Source organism: Chlamydomonas reinhardtii, chromosome 10 (assembly GCF_000002595.2).
Source record: "Chlamydomonas reinhardtii strain CC-503 cw92 mt+ chromosome 10, whole genome shotgun sequence".
Taxonomy (NCBI): domain Eukaryota; kingdom Viridiplantae; phylum Chlorophyta; class Chlorophyceae; order Chlamydomonadales; family Chlamydomonadaceae; genus Chlamydomonas; species Chlamydomonas reinhardtii.
In genome coordinates, this window is record NC_057013.1 from 2,625,854 (window position 1) to 2,648,267 (window position 22,414).

The following is a 22,414-nucleotide window of genomic DNA, read 5'->3' on the forward strand; positions in this document are numbered from 1 at the left end:
TACGAATACAGTGATTTGCGAGCTATGAAATCAATTTTTACTTTCACTGCAAAGAAACTCTGGCGAAGACGAACCCCGAACCTGCCTCATCCCGCGCTCACAGGCACGTTTCCTTGCACAGCAGCCCACACAGGTACCAGTCGCACTTGACTGTTACACTACTCAAGAACCCGTTCTGGCCACATGAGCTGCTATTAAAGCACTCGCTGAACAGAAATCCCGTGCTGCCCCCGTCGATGAAATTCACGACGGCTGGCGGTCCGCAGACCGCTGTTATACTTCAGAACTGCACGAGTAGCTTGAGTACTCATAGCGAAGCCGAGCGGCCTCCCATCGAGAATTGGCAGCTGCATGCGAGGCCCTCGCGCCGGCAGGCCTCGCGCCACGCACTGCTAGCGTCATTATCGTTGTCGAATGCATCGTCATTGGCTCGTGGATCAACCCGAGGCGGGGGCTTTGGCGCAGTGGGCGCTGTGCTCGGGAGCGTGACGGGCTTTAACCTTCTGTTTCACAGGTCAGTGTCACTGTGGGTGTGATGGATTCCTGTCAAAGATGTGAGCGAGCGAGCGAGCATACCCACACTAGGACACTGTGCAACGTGAGACGCGTTGGGCCCATGCGCAACGAGAAGACTTGCATTCAACAGGGATGCTGGTCTGCGGAAGACATTCAACTCCATTGACCTGGATGGCAAGGTAAACTGCGGCCTGCAGCGCGTGGGGGGTTGACCCGACATCGGCTTTGCAACGACGACATGCGACCCCAAAACGTTGAAGCCGTTGTGCATTGCTCGTGCATTTGTGCGGCGCGATGCTGCGGGTGCGGTGCAACCCGCTGCCTGGGACCTGTTGTCCTGGCCCAGTTGGCGTCGAGCTACTGCTCTCTCGGCAAGGCTCCCGACACCGCCTGCAGCAGCCCTCGCCCGCAGTGCCTGCTTCCAGCAGCCCCGAAACATCCTTGAACCCTCCCCCCTGCCCCCGCTCGTCCTCTGCACCCCTCCAGGGCCACATCACGGAGAAGGATCTGGAGGCGTTTGCCAACCGCAACGGGCTCCCGGGCAGCTACGCGCAGCACTTTGTGAGCGCCGTGTTGTCTAGCCACAACGGCAGCACGCAGACAAGCGCGCAGCCCACGGGCGCCGGCAAGCTGCGGGGAGGCGGTGCCGCGGAGGACGTTGATCACTCGGAAGATGTGGAGCTCACGTTTGCGCTGTTCAAGAACTTCGTACGCAGCCGGGAGGACGCGTTGCGGCGGGCCTTCAACATGTTCGACCAGGGTGAGCGCAGGCACGGGCAGCGGCAGCAGCGGGCCAACGTGCGGCGATACGGTGCTGATGCTGGCGCCGAGGCATAAGGAGTTCACGGGTGGAGGATAACCATACATGCGGCAGTAGCGGTGGCAGTGGCAGTGGCAGTGGCAGTGGCACGAAGGCCAATGGGGGCGGGCGCGCTACGGGGCCGGGGCGAGGGACCACGTTGTTGCTGTCTGTCGAGTGTCGACCATCTCGCCAATCCCTTCCGCGCATTGAGCATCCACGCATTGCCAGACGCTGTGTGTTGCACGGCTCTTGCATCATATGTTGCGCGCAGACGGCGACGGGCGCATCTCGCTGGGCGACCTGGATGCCACGCTGTCCCGCGTGGCGGTGTGCTGCCCCAAAACCCGCTGCATCTACCGCTGCCGCTCGCACATGGCGGAGCGCCTGCACTCCAAAGTGGCGACCGACCACGGGTGCGTGCGGGGGTGGCCGCGGGCGTTTGGGGTGCGTCACACTGCCGGAGTTGCGGCCTCCTCAGCAAAAGGGTTGTTCTGCAGGCTGTGTGGTGAGCCGCGCACGGGCTAGCGGGAAGATGCCAAGCCCAGACACACAGCTCGTATTCGCAACTCCATTCCCTGCCCAACTGCCTGCCTAAGGAAATAACTGCCCGCCCGCCCTGCTCTGCCTGCCCTTGCCCTGCAGGTCTCTGGGTTTCTCGGAGTTCCGTGACTTCTTCCTGCTGCTGCCGCAGCAGGACATGCTGGTCGAGTACTGGGTGGCGGCGGGCGCGGCGCCCGAGCTCAGCGACAAGCTCAGCGTGGCGGGGCGCACCGGAGACGAGGGTGAGCAGCGCGCGCCGTTGGCGCTGTCAGTATTCAGCAGCTGGGGTAGCGTGAAAAGAGGGAGGGGAGTGTGGTATGGGAGGGCGGTGGCGCGAGATGGACGGAGGACAGCGGGGATACAGGACCAGGTTCATGGTGGCCACCAAGATTTATGATGGCTGCTGTGGGCTCTGAAGTGAAGCTAATGTTGGATTGCCTCCTCGTCCGGCTGCCGCAGGTGGTGCCAAGGGCTCGCCATGGGGTGAGTTAGTGGGAGTCCTTGGGCAGGGTCTGCTAGGGTGAGGGGTTTGCGCTGGCCTACTGCTAGGGCCGGCCGGAGCGGTGCGTGTTCAGTCGAGCGGGTATGTGTTTCTCAAGGTGCCAAACGGGCAATGCGTGCGCGATACACACGTCGCATACGTTCTGATTCACACGCCCGCTTCCCTTGCCGTCCAGGCCACTTGCTTGCGGGCGCCATCGCGGGCGCCACCTCTCGCACCGCCACGGCGCCGCTGGAGACGCTGCGGCTGGCGGCCATGGCCGGGCAGCTGCAGAGCAGGAGCCTGGCGCAGGTGCGGCGGCGTACTGTAAAAGGCCCAGCAGGACCGCCGCCTAGTCAGCAAGGCGCTGGCGCGGCCGAGGGGTTTTCAATGGTGGTCAGAGCAGCCTGGGCACTGGGGCCAGCCGGAATACCATTATGCCGGGGCACCATTACGCCTGCGCGCCTGCGTCGCATGACGCCGCACTGCTCCCCGTCCCTCCTTCCTGTCCTCCTCGCCGCCACTCCGCCACACCCCCAGGCCGCCAGCGACATCGTGTCCAGCCAGGGCTGGCGCGGGCTGTACCGCGGCAACGCACTCAACGTGCTGCGCTCGGCGCCGCAGAAGGCCCTGGACTTCTTCGCCTTTGACGCCTTCAAGCGACTGCTGGGGGACGACACGCACGCCAAAACCTTCCTGGCGGCGGGTGGGTGGTGCGGGCTGCGGAGCTTGGCGGTGGACCGGGTGGTGTTGGTGCAGCGGGGGTGGTAGCGCATTCCGAAGCTAGGTAGCACGCTGAGTTTCCTTTACCCGCATATGCACATGCGCTGCGTTTTGTACGCTCGTGCTCACCTGTTGTTTCGCTGTGCACAGGCCTGGCGGGCTGCACCAGCTGGGTCGCGCTGTACCCGCTGGAGGTGGTGCGCAGCCGCGTCACGGTGGCCGCGGCGGCGGCGGCCGCTGCCGCCAGCGCCGGCGCCACCGCTAGCGCCAGCACTGTGGCTGCGGTGCGGGCGGGCGGTCTGGCGGGCGCGGGCGGTCTGGGTCTGGTGGACTCGCTGCAGGCCATAGTGCGGCGGGAGGGCGCGGGTGCGCTGTACAAGGGGCTGGGGCCGTCCGTGGCGGCCATATTCCCCGAGGCCGCCATCACCTACGGCCTGTGAGTGCAGGAGGGGAGGGGAGGGGAGGGGAGGGGAGGGGAGGGGAGGGGAGGGGAGGGGAGGGGAGGGGAGGGGAGGGGAGGGGAGGGGAGGATGGCAGTCCAAGCAGAGGATGATTATGGTTGTGATAGTGGCGGTTGTAAGAAGAAGCGCGGGAGGCTCGCAGCAGCTCGGAAAGGACACGGTTGCGAGCAGTGGCGAGCCGCGACCTCGCCCCAATCCCCTCTGGTCCCCCACGCGCAGGCACGACGCGCTGAAGAAGGCGTACACGCGGCTGACGCACGAGGAGCCGGGCGTGGCGCCCAGCCTGGCGTTTGGCGTGCTGAGCGCCTTCATGGGGCAGCTGGTGTCCTTCCCGCTGGAGACCGTGTCCCGCCGGCTGCAGGTGGCGCACGGCGTGGGCGGCGCCTCCGGCATGGTGACGGTGGTGAGGGGGCTGCTGGCGGAGGGCGGCCCGGCAGCGCTGTACCGCGGCATTGGCGCCGCCACGCTGCGCCTGGTGCCCATGGCGTGTGTGTCGTTTGGCACGTACGAGGCCGTGCGTGCGGCCATCATGGCGTGGGAGCAGCAGCAGGAGGAGCGCCAGACGCGGCAGCTGCTCACGTCGCGCTGCGTGCCGCTGGTGCTGCACGGGCCAAACGGAGACCAGGAGGTGGTGGGGCGGCTGTGCACGCCGGCGGGATCCACCATGCCCACGCTCTGCTCCACGCCCGCTTCGCGCGCCGTTGGCGGCGGCTGCAGCGGCGGCTCCACAGGCGGTGTGGGCGGGGGCGGCGCGCCGGGCGCCGTGGCGGCTGCGATGGGAGAGCTGGTGGAGGCGGTGCCGGTGTCCGACCCCGCTGCGGCGGCAGCGGCTGCCGGCGTGGTGGTCGCGTCTGCTGTGCCGCTCACGTGTGGTCAGGGCGCGGCGGCCACTTCCAGCAGCGCCTGCCCTGTGACAATGCCGGCGACGCCGGCGGGTGTCGCGAGTGCGGCTCAGCCAGTGGTGGCGGCGGCGGGCTGCTCGGGCGCGTGTGTCACAGCGGCGGAGATTGCTAGTTGCGGGACGAGCTGCTGCAAGGCCTCTGCCGCTGACGCCGGCGCCAGTTAGAGGGCAGCCCCGCGTCAGTTGTGGAGCTGAGCAACCTTTGGGGGCGGGAAAGAGGGCCCTTGGTATAAGGGGCAAAGAGACAACTTATGAACGGAGCGCATTTTTAGTTTTAGGCTGTAGATTTCAGCATTGGGCACCTCGCTCGCGTCGGTTGCTGGAGTTGTGTCAGCCGCAAGGGTGGGCGCGCTCGGCCGCGCCGACGGGAGATTATATCATTAGCAGCATAGGACGCCTGGAGAGCAAGCGCTTGCGTAGGTGTTGGGCATGGGGTTTGCACGCACAAAAGTGCTTTTGAGAATCGGTTGGGTTGCGTTGCGTTGATGGGAGCGTTGTGCTGCACGGAAGAATTGGGCGCATGGAGAAGCCTGCACGAGAGTGAGAAGTCGTGTGTGCTGGGCGCACGTGCCTTGCTTATGAAGCTGGTGAACTTGACATCGGGAGAAGAGACCATGTCTGAGGGGACCGTTTCTAAGGTCCAGGAGGCAGATCTTGATGGGTGGTCGTGCTGCTTGAACCCGAAAATGCCTTTGCTTCCATTGAGCGGCCGGGCCGGGACGGGCTGCTTCATGTTTTGCCTGGTGGTGCCAGGATGACTGCCCGCTGGTGGGGCTTGACTACCGCGCTGTGCGTAAGTTTTTCAGCGCTGCAACTTGCGGCGTCGGGTTATGCTTCGGCCGGCAATAGTACTCAATTGCTAGTTCGCCAGGACCGGTAGGCGCAGATGGCATGGCCGCGTCAGCTTGTACTGCTGGCGGGCGCACGTGTGGGGCCAGGGCGGACGGGTGCGGTCGCTGCGCCCCCAGGCGCGAGCCAGGCGTAGGTTGGTTGTTGGGCTGGTGCGGCCTACGTGCCAAGAGGGTATGTATGTAGGGTCCATCGGTGCGTGCATGTGGTGTTTGCGCGAGTGTCCTGGCATAAGCAATTTATTTCTAGCGTTGCGGCTGTGCATAGGTGCCTGGGACCTCCGTGTTGCAACCCAGCACCGCTTCGGGCCCGGGTGTACGGTATGTGTCATGCTTTGGGCACGAGTCGTGACGCGCACTTGCGTGGGTGCTGCCCCGCGAGGACTTTGCCCGCGCATTTCTTGTTTGGAGCCGCATTGGGTTCCTAGATTTCAGATCCTGCAGGCGCTATGCCAGAAGTTGAGTGTGTGTTGAGTTCTGAGGGCGGAGAGGCGGCTAGATTTGCTCGAGAGACTGTTTCTGACGAGTGGGGACCGGTTGTTACACGTGCAACACGTGATTGCCACATGCGCTGGTGTCCCCCTAGGTGCTGAACCTCCTCCAGAGGCCTTCAGCGGGGCAGCGCATTGCAAATAAGAACAGCTGGCCGGTGGACACGACGGGCAGACCTGTAAGTCCGCATGAATACGGTAACGGGAACAGGACCGCCCCTTACGCAAGCTCCCATACATGAGAAGGAATGTGAACACGGAACCAGCAGCGAAGCTCAGGCGGCAAGGCCCATCACAGGGCACCAGCAGCCCCGTGTACGGTCTCCTGTAGGCTGTGGCTGACGCAGCCTGGAAGCTCCCAGTATCAAATTGTGACTGAGTGCGCCGGTGCGGTCCTCCTGCGTGTTCCTGCCTTGAGGTATGACCCTGTATGACCAGGACGCCAGCCCCCATGCCCCTGGCCCCTGCCCCGCGCGTCTGGGAAGCTCAAGCACCGATCGCGGCAGGCCGCAACACCAGCGGCCCTCTACGGCTCTACGATATCCGCTTCACGTATGTGCAAACCTTGCCGTGCAATGATATACGGTCCTGGCAGCTGGCGCCGGCTGGGCAAAAAAGCTTCCAGGATATACGAACAGGGTCACAGCCACTGCACATAGACCCGCGCTGTGCCTGGTTCTCGATGGTCCTCACTGGTCCTCGCCAGGTCCTCACCCGGGTCCTCACCTTTACCTGGATTATTGATGTGATAGTAATTAGTATGCAAGCTTTGGGTGCAGTGCGGTCAGAGTGTCAGGCGCTAAGCTCTCACGTCACAGGCTTTCCAGCGGACCTGGCGCGTAGAACGCCATATCACTGAAGCGACTGCATTCTGTGTGATTGTTCTTGAAGCAAGGCTTCAGGATGCGGATTACAATTGAAGGGACAGCCCGACAAGCGGGGGCACGCCGTACCCACGCCGCGAAGGGCCATCTGCGACCCAGAGAAACAACACCCGCCCCCTGGTTGGCTGCCGACCTTCAAGAATGCGGATGTTACAGCGGGGACAGTCCCAGCACCCGAAGACGCCGAGCCATCACATGCTATCAGGGCCCAACATGACTCCACCAACCCCGACTTTGCTGCAAACCCTCCCGCGGGCAAAGTCCGTGTGACTCCGCGCACAGTGAGTCCTAGCCAAGCCTCAACCCGCCAGAGCCCCACCGCTGTGCCTCAACGTCACAAGCCTAGGCACAGAAGTGCCGGGAAACGTCTAGGCCGCAGGACACACGCACAGCGCACGCACTAACCAGGGCGCAAGCGTCCTTCAAGGCTTCAGGCGCGGCTTAAGGCTGGTTCCGACTGGAGCACTTCAACCCTGGTAGTCAGACTCCCGCCCGCCAAGAGAAACTAGGCGATCGCAATCCGTGCTCATCGTCTGGGGCCCAACATTTCCAGCTTGTGAGCAGCAGGCAGCCATAGCAAGGAACACAATAGCTGAGGCGGGACCCAGGCCACTACCCCGCGGCCCGTCGTCATACGGTATACGAAGGAGTGACACAAGGCGGTTTCCGGTTGGGAGTATCGCTTTGATGCACTAGAACAATTGGATTAAACATACGGGCTTTGGTAGAGCGAGCGGAGCAACTGCGTAGAAGCCCAATGCCCGGTATACTAGAGTGAGAAGGGTTTAGTACATCACCCTAGCGCCCTTTCCTTACAATTTAAGTGGTATTACTTGGCTTGCCGCACATAACACACAGCTAAACGGAGGCCCTCATCATCACAGGAGTCACAGCACACAAATGGCTTTTTCGCGACGAAACATTCTGACGTTGGCGCTCGCCATTGCCGTTATAGCAGAGACAGGTAGGAGGCTACGGGTCAGTGTGCACTTCATAAGAAGTAGCGGGCGCATGCATGCCGAGTTGTGGTGTTGGGTTTGCGGGGAGCGCTGCCAGAGGCATCTGCAGCTTTCGCTTCGCTTCGCCGAGAAGCTGCTTAAGTTCTGGTGACCTACATCCATGCAGCTTGATTCAACAACGTTTCGCAACTTCACCCTGCTAACCTGTCGTGTTTTGGAGCAGGCGCATCGGCTGGCGGCCCCGGTCGCGGAGATGGCCCCGGCGGTGGACGCGGCCATGGCGACGGCCCTCACGGCCCTGTCAACTGCATCGGAGATAACGGCATGCCCTGCCGCCCTGAGTGGATCAACGGCACGCACCCCGTGTTCAATGCGACCAACAACCCCTTCAACCATACCCACGGTTTCAACCATTCTGAGGGCGCTAAGTTTAACCATTCGGATGGCCCATCTGGCCCCCGCATGAACTTCACCGGTAAGTCGTACTGCATTCTTCTAATGGCGGGGCCAATCGACAGGCAAGCCTGGTGGCTGTGGGATTAAGCAACAGGCTGCGACATTGCTGCTGCACTGAGACCATCTGCAGTGCTGCGCACTCCGTGAGTGTGGACCTGCTGTCCCGGTTGGGCACGTGTTGGCGGCACCCACATGATGAACTGGAGGAGCATTGCGCTGACATATGCCCGCTTGTGCCGACTGTGCCCCCACAGAGTTCAACCACACCGGCCCCTGCCACCACTCGGCCACTGGCTTCCCGTGCAACATCACGGGCGAGCGCGGCAACTCCTCCCACCCTGAGGGCGACCACCACGGCGACGGCGGCCAGCAGGGCCAAGGCCGTGGCCGCGGCGGGCACGGTCTCCGCCGTCTGCTTCGCCGCGGTAACAGCAATGGCGCTGAGGACTCCAAGCCCGGCCAGAGCCCGAAGCCCGCTGAGAGCCCGGAGCCTGCTGAGAGCCCGGAGCCTGCTGAGAGCCCGGAGCCCACTGAGAGCCCCAAGCCTAGCAAGAGCCCCAAGCCCAGCAAGAGCCCCGAGCCTGCCGAGAGCCCGAAGCCTAGCAAGAGCCCAAAGCCCATCAGCAAGACCCCAAAGCCGTCGCCCAGCAAGGGCAAGGGCAAGGGCAAGGGTGAGGGCAACTAGACGCGCATAATGGCGGCATCACGGGGTGGCAGCTTGATGCACGCGGCATAGCACACCGCAATAGCCTGGACATCAAGCACGATGGTTTTAGTTGCCGGACTCGACCTGATGAGCGATCTGCAAGTGGCGACGTGCATGAGAGGATGTTAAGAGCAGTGCATAGTTCGGCTGGTGACAACACTGCATCAGGTACGGCACATAACACTGCAAATTCATGCGTCCTGACCTAGTTTGAGGCCAGTAGGCGCATGGCGCACAATACTGTATTCATGGAGATTAAGCCATTAAAACTTTGTTCGGGAACGCGGGTGTCCCCAGTTGGCTGGACAATGGCGGTCCGTTGGTGAGGGAGGGCTGTAGACGGCGTGTCCGTACGGTGGCAGATCAGACAGGCAACGTGCACTCCCGAGCACTGACAGGTAGTGTTGTGAGACTTTGCAACACCAGAAAGGCGACGAGAGAAGGGCTCCAGACATCTCGCGCGCGAGCCATAGCTGTAACAGACGGTTTGACGACGATGCTTTGTGGCCTTCCCACAGCTGTATACGGGGCAGCTGGCCTAGGGCTGTTACAGAAATTGAACTGCAGGTAGCAGCGTGTGCCTGGACAGCGGCAGGGTTGGCATGCCACGTTCCCAGCGTTTGGTCCACCTGCTGGCAAGCAGCATTCCGCGTAGCAGGTCCAACATGAACCACAACGGATTCTGCAAAGCCTGTGGCTTACATAGCAACTGCCAGAAAGAAACAGTATGCAAGTTCGGACCGTCACACCGCCCCCCAGTCCCATGCCGGCGCTCGGTCGCTCCGAACAAAAACACGCCGACCATTGCTCGGCACGTACCCATTACCTAAATTCTCATTCGACATGCTCTGCATGCACTCCGCGGCACACGTTGCTCAACTTTGCCGCACCTCCGCACGGCCGAACATCGCACGTGCATAACCTGCCCCGGCTATCCGGCTCCCAATCAACAATCTGCACATACCCACACCCACACAGCTGGTCATCTTCCGCAGGTGCGCTGCGGCTCTGCATCGCGAGTGTGGCGTTGCGGTGTGTCTGTGTGGTGCTATCGCCTGGCCGGGCGCCCGGAGCGTGAGGAATGCGCATCAGCAAACTTTCAGCCAGCCAGCAACTTCTCGGTACAGTGACTCCGGCGTTCGACCAGCCGCGCACTCCAGCCCTGCCGTTGCAAAGTGTTTGCCATCTTCTGGGGTCTGGTAATCAGCTGCACCCTGCTGCGGGACTTCACCAACCTGCCTTGACACTGTCCCATCGCACACCCATTCTTGATCGGCCACATCCGGTTACGCACGGCACCGCCATTCCTCTTTTGGGACACTGTCCTATAACGTCGCACATGTCGCGCACCCTCACGCTCCATGCCCTAGCCTCCCAGGTAGCCATGGCCGCAATGATAGTATGCCACGAACCCGCAAGCCCAGCACTACAGTCTACCGGGTTGTCACCGGAACCCACACAGCCCTATCCCAAAATCACGCCATCCGCGCCGCATGGCAACCAGCCACGGTGGCCGCTGCAGCTGATGCCACACATGATTACCAGGTCCGGGTCCCGCCTCATGCATCTACCGGCGCGCCCAACGGCCAGCGTTGTTGGACAGACAGCCTTCAATGGGTGCGGCCCCCAGCCGCCCCTCCTCCTCCCCCGGCCCTGTGTCGCCATCCCAACCTCATTCACATGTGTAGAGGTACGTTCAGCACTCGTCCACCCATGACTATAACCGTAAGCTGATGCACTTCCCGTGCGAATGCGCGCCTTGTGGCTCCACTGCGCCTCAACAACAAACCTCACCGAAAACCAAACGCCTTGCTCTGCACCCGGCTAGCCCGCCAAGCCCACACCCCTCACGCCGCCAAGCTCCCAGCAGCCATAACAGGCCGGCCCGGGGCCTGCTTAGTGGCCGGGCCGCGCGCCGCCGCGCTTGTAGCGGTTGATGATGCCCATGATGTAGGCGGGCACGTTCTTGACGCCCACCAGCTCGTGCCGCCCGATCTCCGCCAGCACCTCCAGCGACTCGTGCTCCGGCAGCCGCTGCAGCTGGCTGACCACCACCTCGTCGAAATGGCTGTCGCGCAGCACGCCCGCGTGCTGGGTCAGCAGGTCCTGGTGAGGGCCGGGTGGAGGGAGGGAGGGGGCAGGTGGGTAGGAGGGGCTGGAGCGGAGCACGGCGTTTGTGTGCACGGGCTAGGGCGGGCTTGGGGTCGCGCACTGGGGAGGCGACGAAGGACAGGCTGCAGCCCGTCTGAGCCGCTGGTTTGCAGCAGGCTGCGAACTGGAGGGGGCCATACGGTACAGCAGTAGTGCAAGCTAGGGCCAGTCCACAGCCGGCAGCACTGGCGCAATGACCCGCGCGTCAGCTCTAAGCGAAACACACACCTGCGCGCGCTGCGCGAGCACGCCTTGCAGCTTGTTAAGCGCTGGCACGCCCTTCTGGTGGCCGCCCGGCCCACCGGGGCCACCCGGGCCGCCGCCATAGCCGCCGCCAGCACCACCATAGCCACCGCCGCCGCCTCCCGCGTAGCCGCCGCCACCGTAGCCACCAGGGCCGCCGGGGCCGCCGGGGGCTCCCGAGGGCGACACGCCGCCAGTCAGGAACTTCTTCGCCACCGACTGCGGACACGGAATAGGAGGGAAAGCGACATCAGGGCCGCCGGATGCTGGCGCCGCTTCGGCCCGAGACCGCGCCCTTGAACCCAGCCTCTGCCCCGTGTGTCGGGGAAGCTGTGGCACTTATCATGACTTCATGGCCGGCCCCACCAGCCCGCACAACTCACGATGAGGAAGGCGTTGCAGTTGCGAATCTGCTGGTTGTTCATCGCCTCCACCACCTCAGTGACCACCTGTGAAAGACACGCACCAGACACGCGTGCAGCCGTACGCCACGTCAGCATCCAGCCCTCGGCCCAACCTGCGGCCGGCGCCTTGCCAGCCTCACCCCCAAACGTGCGAGACACCATCCATGCCTCCCTCCCGCCCTTGGGCCAACCCCGCGCAGAGCTCTCATCCGCCCCCTCCCCAACCTGCAGTCCGAAGTGCGGCTCCAGCTCCGCCAGCGCCTTCCACGACCCGTCATCCAGCAACGACACAAGCCGGTTGCCGCTGTCCCAGGCGCGCTGCAGCGACAGCGCAACCTGCACAACAAGACCAGCAACTATGTTGAGCGCAACAGCACATCAAGAGGCTTCAAGCCGTGACAAATCTGCAGCCACGCCTTCAAGGCTCTCAAGGCACGTTGCAACGACACGCCCGACACCCCTCCGTAACCCGCAGCAAACCCACGCACACACCTGGGGCGGCACGTACGGCGCGTGCACGCTCAGGTTGTGTAGCTCGTCGATGCGCACGCCCGCCGCCGACTGCTCCGGACCGTAGTGGCGCCGGGGCGGCGGTGCTACAGGTTAAAAGGAAAGGAGGTAATGCGGCGCGAGGCAGGCAGGCGGGGGTGGCAGCAAGAGGAAGAGGTTACAGGTGCTACGAAAACAACTTGAGCCTTGCTGGCAAACCCTGCTCGCGCTGTGCCCGTTGCAGCGCTTGATTTGACGCCGTTTCGAGCGCTGGCGCGGCTGCAGCTACAGGTGCCGACGAGGCGTAAGAGATCCTGCAGGCGCATCGCACGCAAGCGGCGGAACGCGCGGCAACCGCACAAGACACAAGCACAACCTATGCCAAGTGAGGCATCACCTCAGGTCCGGTCTAACCTGCGTGCGGCGGCGGTGGCGGCGCGTGCATTGGCGGCGCGTACGGCGGGGGTGCACCATACGGCGGCGGGGGAGCGGCATACGGCGGCGGTGGCGCGCCATAAGGGGGCGGGGGCGATCCGTAGTGCGGCGGCGGGGGCATTCCGTACGGAGGCGGGGGCATGTGGTGGTGGTGGTGCGGCGGCGGCAGCGGTTCGCGGTAGCCGTGCGGCGGCGGCGGCATGCCATAGGAACGTTCACGCGATATCTGCATCGACAACCGCGGACGAGGCGAGCGAGACGGGGGCGGGGCCGGGGCGCGCGCGCCGCACACAGCAACGGCAGAGGTGGTTGGCACGGCGTGTGGAAGGAGGATCGAGGTTGGTCGCTTATACGACTGTTTCGCATCTTCCTACTGCAACCACAGCGTCTGCTGCTTGTGTGCGTTCGCAGACCCATCACGTGCTGCGACCCGCCAGCCACACACTACTATGCAGCCCTGCTCCCAACACCGTTCATGTGCCATTCACACCTGGCATACCCAGGCATCACTCGCCCTACCTCTCCCTCTCCCACCCTCCTGCCCCACGCCGGCTCCGCCCAGGGACCCTGCCCCGTCCCACCACAATCCGCTCTGCAAACCACCCTTGCACCACCTGCACGGCTACCCACTGCTGTCCCCGCCCCACGACCCACGCCGCCCCACGCCGCCGCTCACCTGCTCCTTTGTGATCTTTATGGTGGACATGAACAGCGCGTTGAGGTTGCGCGCGTCCTCCAGGTCCTTCGCCTCGAAGGTGTCGATGATGCGCAGCGCCAGACCCACGTCCAGGTCGTTGATGGCCTCTAGCACCTTGCCGTCAAACACCTGCACAAGGGGAGGGGCGTGGAGGAGGGCAGGAGCATGTGTGTGTGTGTGTGTGGGATGGTCATGGGTGGCGCTCTCGAGAAACCCTGGCCATGGCACACTACTCCTTCGAGCCCCGCCCACGCCCAAGCAGCCGCCCTCACCGTGTCCCGCATCTTGCCGGAGCGGTACAGCGACTCCAGCCGGTGCTGCACCTCCTTGGCCAGCTTGGGGCCATGGCCAAAGTGCTTGTGGCGCGTGGCCACACCCGCGAGGTAGGCGCTCTTGTTCTTCACCCCGCCGTTCTGCACCGCCCGCTCGAACTGGTCGATCACGCTGATGCCGTCCTCGACGGTCAGGGACCGTAGCAGGTCGAGGCACTTGTCGTCGACATCATCGGCGCGAACCTGCGCGAGCGGTGCAAAGGGCCGCGACGCTCTCAGCCACCTGAATGAGCCCGCCCAGACCTCGCCAGCCATAACCCAGTCGCCCGCGCCACATACCAGTCCACCGGCAACCATCCGGTCAATGCGGTCGCGTAGCCGTGGATCACACGCCTCGAAGCGGTCTGCGCGCAAGGGTGGATCATGTTAACCACGCACCACACCGAAACTAAGCTCTTTCTAGTCAGTACGGTCGCGATGGTGACAAATAAACATGCAAATCTCACCGGGGATACGCGCTTGCTTGTAGTCGCGGTCTCCATTGTCTTCGTGCCCGCCCAGCTCGTCTGCACTGCGTTTCAAGGACTCGCTCATGTTGTTTTGCCAACAGCTAAGCTAGGACAGGAACACTAGGGGGGCATTCTTCCGCCATTAGGGGGTGTGGGGCCAAAACCGAGCCGGGTTGGGCAACATGGGGTTGCCGGATTTCACACTAACCTGCAAAGTCGGCTAATTTGGTCTCGCGCATACATACTGCTCTGTGTTCCTCATCCATTTGACGATTCTCTTGAGCTTGTGAGGCGAACATGAATGCCATTACAGGCCCCAACGGCAGCAATGATCTAGCAAAGAAGCTGGAGCAGGCTGTGGACGTCATCGTTACCTATGGCAAGGTAAGGGGCGAGTGCAAGGGTAATCGGCCGATGACAGCCAAATCTGCTGCGCCAAGGCGCTTACAAGGACCCGTCGCATTGGATCCAAGATATAGAGCATGCCTAGGGCACTTAGTCGCATCGTAACAACACGAAACCGGTTCGTCGGCGTGCCGACCGTCTTGAGGCATCCACCACGGCTGGCGCCCCTAGACCCGGCTGCTCGGCGGAGGCGCGCACGTTGGGTGCAGGCAACCTTCTTGCAATGCGTATCAGCTGACAGGCATTTGTGGCTTGAAGGGTGCCTAGCTGGCCCCGGGCTAGGGCGGGCGTCCTTGGAGGGTTGCGTTTGGCACGCAGCTCGAAGCTGCAACCTACGGCACGCAGCCGCGCCGCCAGTGTCGCGCCGCAGGGCAAGTGCTGTATATGCAAGATAGGACTGGCACTCCTTGCTGGGGTTGCAAGAGCCGCTTGGAAGGCGACATCACCGGATGAGCGGCCAGCCAATGCTTAACTAGGGACTCGCGACTGACGCCTGAATGTCATGTGCCCCCGTCGCGCCCTGCTTCCTGCAGCCCATCGTGCACTGGGGCTTCATTCCAGCGGTCATCCTGGTGGGCATGCTGACCACGAAGCCACGCCCGACTCTGGGCCAGCTGCTGTGGCTCGGGTAAAACCGAACGGCGCTTGTGGTGCTTGTGGCGGATGCACCCGCTTACACGCTAGCACAGCCAGGAGCAGAAAGGTTGCTACGGCGCTGCCGCTCATCAGAGTTATGGGGCTATGCAGACGCTGAGACACTAGGACACGAGGCGGAATGAGAGGGAGCGCAGGGATGATGAGGTAAAGCGGGACGGCGAAGTGCATGGCGCAAATGCGCCTGACAATGCGCCACGTGCTGCTGAGCGGATGAGGGCTGCATGGTGGCGCCCGTGGGCTGCGTCATGTGTTGCATGAGCGGAAGTTAAATGATGCTGGTAGAGTGGCAGTTTGGTTTGGTTGAGTGAACTGCTGCCAGGGAGACGGGGCCGAATGGAGGTGTCGCCAGGCTGGAGGGTGCTTACAAAGAGTTGAAGACATTTGCCGCCGTTCGGCGTTGGGTCCTGAGCAGGTGTAAACAAGGGGTGTCAGCTTTGTACAGCTGGAAAATGGGCTGAGCCCCGTACGCTTGGGAGCTAGTAGGCATGTATCGGCCCCAGAGCCTCAGCCCCCACCGCCTCAGGCCCCTACGAAGCACAGGCGCGTGGCTGGGGACACCCGGGTTGGGGCCAGGGCGGGATTTCCCGCGCCATCCTTGTGCGTGCCTTGGAACATTACCAAACACCCCAAGCCTTTCTCTAGCCTCCTGCCATAGTCAACACCGGCGCCCCACGCTCAAAGGGCTAGGCGCGGGGCGGGGGCGACCTCGGGGCTTCTCGGCATCCTGGCGCGTCGGCAGGCATGGCTCGGCAACTTGCCGGGCAAGTCGCATGGTTTGGCTGTTGCACACAGTTTCGACATTCTTGCCCCAAGACGCTTGTCGTCGACATGTTTTGATACATGGTTGTAAGAAATTAGGGCCCGAGAGCTATACTCGCGACCTCGCGAAAGTCAATTGTCTCTGGACGCGCCAAGGCACTTCTCGCTCCGCCCGAATTTTCCCTGCCACCTATTTACATGCAATAGGCATTAACACATCCTAATACGTAGCAGTCGCGGTTTGCGCCAGTATGCTATGTTTTGCCGACGCACGAACGAACCAGCCACGGACAGGGGTGTTCCTGGGGGGCTTCGCCCCCCCCCTGGAACGCTTCGCTGGGGGGGCTCAGCCCAAAAAGCGATAGTACCGACGTAGCGTATCATGTTGTGTTGTATTCGTCCGCGGACGCGATATTTGCCTCTTGGCTAGGCACACTCTCTTGGCTGGGCATAATACAGCCAGCCACAAATACCCTCCTCAGTTTGGTCTGCCCGTGTCTGCGCCCACGTTGCCGGCACCTGTGCTTCACATCATCAGACGTGCGGACTAATAATGATACTTGTACGGCGGTTGCAGACCCCGCTGCACACTACGGGACAACGCAAACCTGCCCCTTGCCCTGTCCCATCGCACACTGTTACGCGACGGCCGTTGCAGGTCACCAGTACGGTTCGGCCCTCATACGGCCCCAGCAAGGAACTCCAACGTGGCAACACACCAATTACCCGACCACGAGTCCCTCATGGCATCCTGTAAGCACCTCAATGCAACGTGCGCATGCTATTACGATTGTTGACCATTCAAATAAGGCCTTGCTCCTACGCCACCGTTGTGACTATCGGTGTTAGCACACATAAGAAACCCCGGTCTTTGCTTTCAAGCAGTCTTCGCTTTCTTCGTATCCTCACACGCACGCGGCTCCTGCTGCGCCCTCTCCTGCAGTACCAGGAAGCGTGCCCGCGCCCGCCACTCCCACGCCGCCGAGGTTGCGCACGCTGCCAGCCGCCAGCCTACCACCATCGCAACCACCCAGCCCCATCGCCAGCCCGGCTGCAGCGCCGCCGCCTGCAGCGCCTCTCCGGGTGCCAGCAGCACCGCCGCGGCCGCCGCCTGCCGCCAGCTCAACTGCTGGACGCTGGGCAGCACGAGACCTCGGCTGAAGGCCGAGCCCAGCAGCACGCGGGGGTTGCCCACGAACACATCATTGGAAGGCAGCGGCCGCAGCCTGGAGACAATTGAGGCTGCCAGGAACAGCGCCGGCGCAGCGTAGACGCAGGCCACGTGGTAGAGCCGGTCGTAGTTGTGCTGGAGGCTGGTGTGGAGGGCGGTGCCAGCAAGCCCGGGTGCGGGTGCTTGGGCCTGGGTGCTGGCTCTGCGGGCGGCCCGGGCGCATGCGCGCTGCTGCAGCAGCAGCACCAGTGAGCCGAGGATGTCGGCCAGCCACAGGGCGAGGACAAGCAGCAGCGTCTGCACCACCACTGCTCGGGGCTGCTCCGCCACGGCCCGAATCAGGCCCAGCAGGTAGGGCTGGGCGGTCATGGCCAGCAGGAAGGGCGCGGCGCGCGCTAATCGCACTGCTCGCCAGGCCGCAAACTGCGCCTCCAGCTGCGGCGGCGAGAAGCCGTGCAGCAGGGCGGTCGCGGCCGGGCGGCTCGTGGAGTGGCGGCTCAGAGCCTCGGCAGCAGCAGCGCGCGGGGAGGCCGCGGCCACCGCGTTTGTTGCAGCTTTCGGCGCCTGTGACGTACGACTCTCACGCGAACCTGAACTGCCGAGGCCAGCGACCATACTGCAAGCGGCTGTCAGACCAACGCGCTGCAGGTAGGTCAGCAGTGCTGAAGCCACGCTGGCGCCATGCGATGACACCGTGCCGCCGCCGCCCCCTGCCGCCGCCGCCAGCAGCCCCTCTGCCCCCGCCGCCTCCAGCACATACGCCAGGTCTGACAGCAGCGGCTGCAGGTGGGCGTGAGCGGCAGCAGCGTGCCCGCCCGCCTCCGCTGCCACCTGCTCCCACAGCCCGCACAGCTCCACCGCCGCGGCCGCCGGCAGCACCAACAGCGGCGCCGAGAAGTGCAGCAGGGGTGGCGGCGGCATGCCCTCGCCCGAGCTGCCCTCTGCCGCCTCTACTAGCTCCTCGTCGCCATCATGCACAGGCGGCAGTAGCAGCAGCTGCAGCGCCCAGCCGCGGCCAGTGGGGGCTTCCGCCTCCACACATGCCATTAGCAGCAGCTGCCGCAGCACCTCTCCGCCCAGCTCCAGCTCCTGATCACCACCGCACAGCAGCACCTGCAGCTCTGCAAACACCCGCTGCGGGCGGAGGCCCCCGGCGGCAGTAGCTCCAGCCGCAGCCTCAGTGCTGCTACTGCCGACCACCAGCAGCCGAGCCCGCTGCGGCCCGGCGCTGAAGAGCCGCAGCCGCAGCGGCTCAGGTGGCGGCGCCATGGCGTCAGATGCAGTAGGCCCACCAGGCAGCGGCAGCACGGGTGGCGTCAGGTGTAGCAGCTGAACGTAGGTAGCTGTGCGGCAGGCCGGGCCACAGCTTGCGGCCGTTAGCCCGGGCACGCCATATTGCCATGCCACGCCACGGACGCCGTCGAGTGCGGGTAGCAGGCCATGCAGCCACGGCGCTGACTCAGCAGATGCTGTGCCGCCAAAGCCAGGGCCACCTCCTTCAACCACCAGATGGCGGTCCGCCAGCAGTCCGTGCCGCCACGCAATCAGCAGCGCGCAGCCGCGCACCACCACCGCGCCCGACTGGGCAGCAGGCGCAGCTGCCCAGGGCCCGCTGCCAAGGCCGCGTGCTGCTGCCAGTATGCCGGGCGCTGCCTGCAGCAGGCAATGGCTGTAGACCTCGAAGGTGCTGGGGTGCTGCTGCACCTGCAAAAGCGTTAGCGGGGAGGAGGGTATGAGATGCAGGTGTGAGGCGTCCGCGGCAAGCGACGTCATGTATGAGGGCATGCCATACATTAAAGCCCGGCTACAAGTAAACAGGAACGCGTATAGAGCAAGTTAGGTATGATCGCATCCCGCATGCGCCACACACCATGCGGGAGTCAAGGCTGCGCACCTTGACGCTGATGTGGCACATGCTGGTCAGGCCCTGGTATGCCGGCAGCGGCGCCTTGCGCGGTCGTCGCGGCTGGGCGCGTGCCACAGAAGCTGGCGAGCTGGGACCAACAGCAGCTACTGCTCGTGCAGTGAGATGTGCGGTCAGCACACGCTTGGCTGCCGGTGCCTCGGCAGCGCCCGCACACTGCTGCTTCTGCTGCTTCTGCTGCTGGCACACAAGCAGCAGCACGTCAGCCTCTGAGTTGGGTTCCGACTCCGATGGCACCATGTTGCACACAGTAGTGGGCGACAGGGCACCGGCCCACGCTTTGCCGTCATAGCCTCCGGTTGCACTGCTGCTGCTGCTGCTGCATGAGGCGGCACCTGGACCACCGTAGCTGCTGGCCCGCGGTCCTGTTGGCCGAGCCGTCATGCGGTGGCCGCTGTCAAGTCCCACAAGAATGCCACTGGCGCTGCTGCTGCCTGCACCGCCGCCAGCGCTGACATCACTGCTGATCGCTGGAGCGGGTGGTGGGTCAATGCTGCTGCGGCTCGGCCCGACCTTAAGCTGTGTCCCGGCGCTGCGCAGCTCCTGGCCGCGGCCGCTGGCACCACAAGGCGCAGCGCCTGCTGCTGCACCAGCACCCCCCGCTCGGAGCTGTCCTGCTGCTACGTTCCAATACTGCGGCGCTGCACGCTGCTCCTGCGTCAGGCGGGCGGCCGCCCACTCCTGCTGCCGTTGCTGCTGCATGTGCGCTGCGAAGCTCCGGCGCACATGGAGCTCTGACACGAAGCACACAGCCGCCGGCAGCACCACATGCAGCAGCGCAACCAGCAGCTGCATGGGCGCAGGCATCTGGCTGAGCAGGACTGGCTGGACCGGCAGGCCGCGCTCTGCACCAGCAGCGGCGATGCTGCTGCTGCTACTGCCGGTAGCTCGGCCGCTAGCCTGCCACAGCGCCGGGACCACCACCGGGCCGACAGATGCGGACAGGGCGAAGGCCAGCGCACCGCGGCAGGCAGCCAGCGGCAGCGCAACGGAGAGGCGCGTCTGTGGGGCGAGGACAGGTCGGGTGCATGCATAGGCGGTTATTACGTGGGCACCAAGAACAGGTGACTGGAGTTTGGGCGGCTGCTGGAGCTCCGGCGGATGCGTTGTTCGCCATGCAAATGCAATTGTACGGAGGCCCAAGCCAACATGTACAACGTGCCGAAGCTGCTGCTGGGCGGTTCCATGCATGCTCACCGGGAAGAAGACCCAGACGCACGATATGGACAGCGCGTCAGCTATGGGGCGTGTCGCGATGGCGTTGCTGCATGTGGCATGCAGGTGCACACGTGGTAAGGAAGCAGGTGGTACACGTCACCCAGCAGGCGGCCGCGGACGCAGTTGGACGGGCGGGCGGCGGTCATGGCAAGGCTGTTGGCCTTAGACAGCCCTGGCTGCTGGCCGTGGCCACCACGGTACGCCCCGTGCAGATGCGGCCATACATGTCAGGAGGACACCCAGGTCACCCACCTCAACGCAACGTGCCACGCACCTGTACGCCGCAAACCCCGACTGCAGCCACTTGTCCCGGGGCAGCAGCAGATAGGAGGCGGTGTGCAGGAAGGTGGTGAGCAGGAAGGTGCGCAGGCCCAGCACCACGTCGCGGTGCCTGCAGCCAACGTACGGGGAGCAGCGGGCCGCACATCACACGTGGCGTGAGGCCGCCGTGCGCTGCGTGTGCGCAGCCCTCCTTCCTGCTGGGCCCCCACCTTTGCAAGCCACCGCCGCTTCGTTACACAGCCTGCCTACCTGCCAAACCTATGCTACCTCTGTGCCACATCTATGCTACATCTGTGTTTGGAACCCTCAACACTTGCATGCGGGGGAATGGCTGAGCTGCAGCGCCTGCTGCGCCTGCGGTGTGCGTACCTACCTGACCCACCACAACCAGATGCGGGTGGGGCGCGAAGACATGGCGGCGGCGACCAGCGTGAGCAGCGGGGCTGGGGCGGCGTAGCCGCAGGCGGCGACCAGGCACGCCCAGTCGCCCAGCCGCCATGGCCGCACGATGGCGTAGAAAGGGGCGTTGCACACCACATGCAACACCTGTACCGGGTACCGGGTACCGGGGCAGCAGAGGGGTAGGGCGGGTCACTGGGGGAAAGTGAGCATTTATACTGTTACGAGGCAGGAAAGCGCCCACGAGCCGGTCCTCGTGCCCTATCGTGCCCTATCCTCACCTGCACCAGGGGCGGCGCGCCGCATGGAAACTCCGGGAGCTGCGAGGCAGCATGTGGCACAAGGCGCAGGGCGGGGGCGTGAATGACGCGACGCACACGCGGTGTAGGCAGTCCAAAACGCAGCCCGCATGCCGCATACCCATGAGCGCTAGCTGTGTACGGAGCCACTGCGGAGGAGCCACGCACGTTTCTGTGCCAGTCCCTCGGCAAACCGCATCTGGGGTGTTACACATGCAACTCCACCCCCATCCCCGGCCCCCCCGGTCCCCATCCCCGGCCCCCGGTCGCCATCAGAAGAAAGCGAGCCTCGCACGCACCGCTCTGCCCGCCGCCACCTCCAAGCTGCAGCCGCTTTCCACTACGCTCGTGCGCATGTAGACCAGAAGCATGACGGCCATAAGCCAGCTGCCCGCCACGTCCATGCCGAGACGAGCGCGGGCGACGTAAGCTGCCAGACCAGCAGGACGCTCAACGCTCGCGCTCCGGCGCCTGGAGCAACCCGCGGCCGCCACCTTGTCGCCCATTGTGCTGTTTGCTGCTGCCACCGCCAAAAGCCCGTGGTGGCTGACGGCGGGAGCGGCCCGCTGAGAGGAGCCTGCACCACCCTCCGATGCTGCGTCACCGTCTTCGCTGCTTCCTCTGCTGTGCTTGAGCCTGCTTATCCGCCGCAGTGCCTAGTTTTGTTTGGGGCTCGCTGGGTGGTATTCCCGGTAACAAGCTCGCGGCCAAACGACGCCGGTCTAAGTTGCGTGCCAGTTCCAAGATGCTCGATCTCGGCCCAGCCTGACCCTCCGTTTCGAGGCTACCAAACACCTCTGCCGCCCACCAGCGTAGCACCTCGCCGGACAGCTAGGCACACTGCAAGCCACCACAGCCTGAAATGCAGCAGCAGCTGCAGCAGCGGCAGCGCCGCACGAATGCCGCAGACAGCGCCCGTGCGGCTCGCTTGCTGGCCACTGACCTCCTCGGGGCGCTCTCGATGCTCTTGGTGCACACTGCCATCTGCCTGCGTCTCGGCAGCGCTGGCGAGGGCAGCGGCGGCCCTAGTTGGGTTCAGGCACTCGGACCCACGGCGCAAACGCCAGCGACCTCGCTCCTGTTCCGGGCGGCACAGGCAAGAGCGGTGGCGGCGTTGGGTTGCACGGGTTAGGCCTGCAGCCGGCGTGAGCTCTCGAGGCAAGAGCAACCAAACTGTGAAGTCGCGCGCACTGAAGTCGCAAGCCCTTCTGCCTCGCGCCCGGCTGCAGGCCTTCCGATATGCTTATTGGTGCATGTTCGTGAGGCCGGTGCTGCTGCGTGATTGGGCGTGGATGCTGACCACGTTCGACTACCTGCTTGTGGCGGGGCTGC

The 22,414-nt window shown here is 64.1% G+C and overlaps 5 protein-coding genes across 5 annotated transcripts; 3 read left to right on the forward strand and 2 right to left on the reverse strand.

The window, feature by feature from the left end:
• The first annotated feature begins 28 nt into the window (after positions 1-28).
• Positions 29-5,958, forward strand: CHLRE_10g437350v5 (uncharacterized protein). Its single transcript, XM_043066740.1, has 10 exons — positions 29-514; positions 647-695; positions 1,003-1,276; positions 1,590-1,731; positions 1,961-2,100; positions 2,318-2,341; positions 2,536-2,651; positions 2,880-3,045; positions 3,213-3,498; positions 3,743-5,958. Exons 1-10 carry the CDS (start codon positions 237-239, stop codon positions 4,587-4,589), a joined length of 2,322 nt encoding a protein of 773 aa, XP_042920137.1. The 5' UTR covers positions 29-236; the 3' UTR covers positions 4,590-5,958.
• Positions 5,959-6,938: 980 nt separating this feature from the next.
• CHLRE_10g437400v5 (uncharacterized protein) lies at positions 6,939-9,259 on the forward strand. The gene is made up of 3 exons (XM_043066741.1): positions 6,939-7,611; positions 7,830-8,081; positions 8,317-9,259. Exons 1-3 carry the CDS (start codon positions 7,548-7,550, stop codon positions 8,745-8,747), a joined length of 747 nt encoding a protein of 248 aa, XP_042920138.1. The 5' UTR covers positions 6,939-7,547; the 3' UTR covers positions 8,748-9,259.
• A 44-nt stretch (positions 9,260-9,303) lies between these two features.
• Positions 9,304-14,088, reverse strand: CHLRE_10g437450v5 (uncharacterized protein). Its single transcript, XM_043066742.1, has 10 exons — positions 13,966-14,088; positions 13,799-13,863; positions 13,460-13,702; positions 13,167-13,316; positions 12,470-12,716; positions 12,059-12,162; positions 11,792-11,902; positions 11,546-11,611; positions 11,148-11,381; positions 9,304-10,874 (listed from the first exon to the last, which is right to left on the reverse strand). Exons 2-10 carry the CDS (start codon positions 13,814-13,816, stop codon positions 10,665-10,667), a joined length of 1,383 nt encoding a protein of 460 aa, XP_042920139.1. The 5' UTR covers positions 13,817-13,863; positions 13,966-14,088; the 3' UTR covers positions 9,304-10,664.
• Positions 14,089-14,188: 100 nt separating this feature from the next.
• CHLRE_10g437500v5 (uncharacterized protein) lies at positions 14,189-15,460 on the forward strand. Its single transcript, XM_001690523.2, has 2 exons — positions 14,189-14,352; positions 14,907-15,460. The coding sequence occupies exons 1-2, from the start codon at positions 14,266-14,268 to the stop codon at positions 15,003-15,005; spliced, it is 186 nt and encodes a 61-aa protein (XP_001690575.1). The 5' UTR covers positions 14,189-14,265; the 3' UTR covers positions 15,006-15,460.
• A 412-nt stretch (positions 15,461-15,872) lies between these two features.
• Positions 15,873-22,168, reverse strand: CHLRE_10g437550v5 (uncharacterized protein). The gene is made up of 7 exons (XM_043066743.1): positions 21,382-22,168; positions 21,065-21,103; positions 20,758-20,930; positions 20,377-20,493; positions 20,082-20,148; positions 18,855-19,886; positions 15,873-18,664 (listed from the first exon to the last, which is right to left on the reverse strand). Exons 1-7 carry the CDS (start codon positions 21,586-21,588, stop codon positions 16,667-16,669), a joined length of 3,633 nt encoding a protein of 1,210 aa, XP_042920140.1. The 5' UTR covers positions 21,589-22,168; the 3' UTR covers positions 15,873-16,666.
• Positions 22,169-22,414: the final 246 nt, after the last annotated feature.

Coding starts and splice junctions, on each gene's coding strand:
- CHLRE_10g437350v5 (XM_043066740.1), top strand. CDS start 237: ATGAAATTCACGACGGCTGGCGGTCCGCAGACCGCTGTTATACTTCAG. Junction 3,046..3,212: donor CAAAACCTTCCTGGCGGCGG/GTGGGTGGTGCG, acceptor CGCTGTGCACAG/GCCTGGCGGGCTGCACCAGC. Junction 3,499..3,742: donor GCCGCCATCACCTACGGCCT/GTGAGTGCAGGA, acceptor CCCCACGCGCAG/GCACGACGCGCTGAAGAAGG.
- CHLRE_10g437400v5 (XM_043066741.1), top strand. CDS start 7,548: ATGGCTTTTTCGCGACGAAACATTCTGACGTTGGCGCTCGCCATTGCC. Junction 7,612..7,829: donor TGCCGTTATAGCAGAGACAG/GTAGGAGGCTAC, acceptor GTTTTGGAGCAG/GCGCATCGGCTGGCGGCCCC. Junction 8,082..8,316: donor CCCCCGCATGAACTTCACCG/GTAAGTCGTACT, acceptor GTGCCCCCACAG/AGTTCAACCACACCGGCCCC.
- CHLRE_10g437450v5 (XM_043066742.1), bottom strand. Junction 13,317..13,459: donor CCGGCAAGATGCGGGACACG/GTGAGGGCGGCT, acceptor CCCCTTGTGCAG/GTGTTTGACGGCAAGGTGCT. Junction 11,612..11,791: donor AGCCGCACTTCGGACTGCAG/GTTGGGGAGGGG, acceptor TGTCTTTCACAG/GTGGTCACTGAGGTGGTGGA.
- CHLRE_10g437500v5 (XM_001690523.2), top strand. CDS start 14,266: ATGAATGCCATTACAGGCCCCAACGGCAGCAATGATCTAGCAAAGAAG. Junction 14,353..14,906: donor TCATCGTTACCTATGGCAAG/GTAAGGGGCGAG, acceptor TGCTTCCTGCAG/CCCATCGTGCACTGGGGCTT.
- CHLRE_10g437550v5 (XM_043066743.1), bottom strand. CDS start 21,588: ATGGGCGACAAGGTGGCGGCCGCGGGTTGCTCCAGGCGCCGGAGCGCG. Junction 21,104..21,381: donor AGGTGGCGGCGGGCAGAGCG/GTGCGTGCGAGG, acceptor GCTGCCTCGCAG/CTCCCGGAGTTTCCATGCGG. Junction 18,665..18,854: donor TGTGCCACATCAGCGTCAAG/GTGCGCAGCCTT, acceptor ACGCTTTTGCAG/GTGCAGCAGCACCCCAGCAC.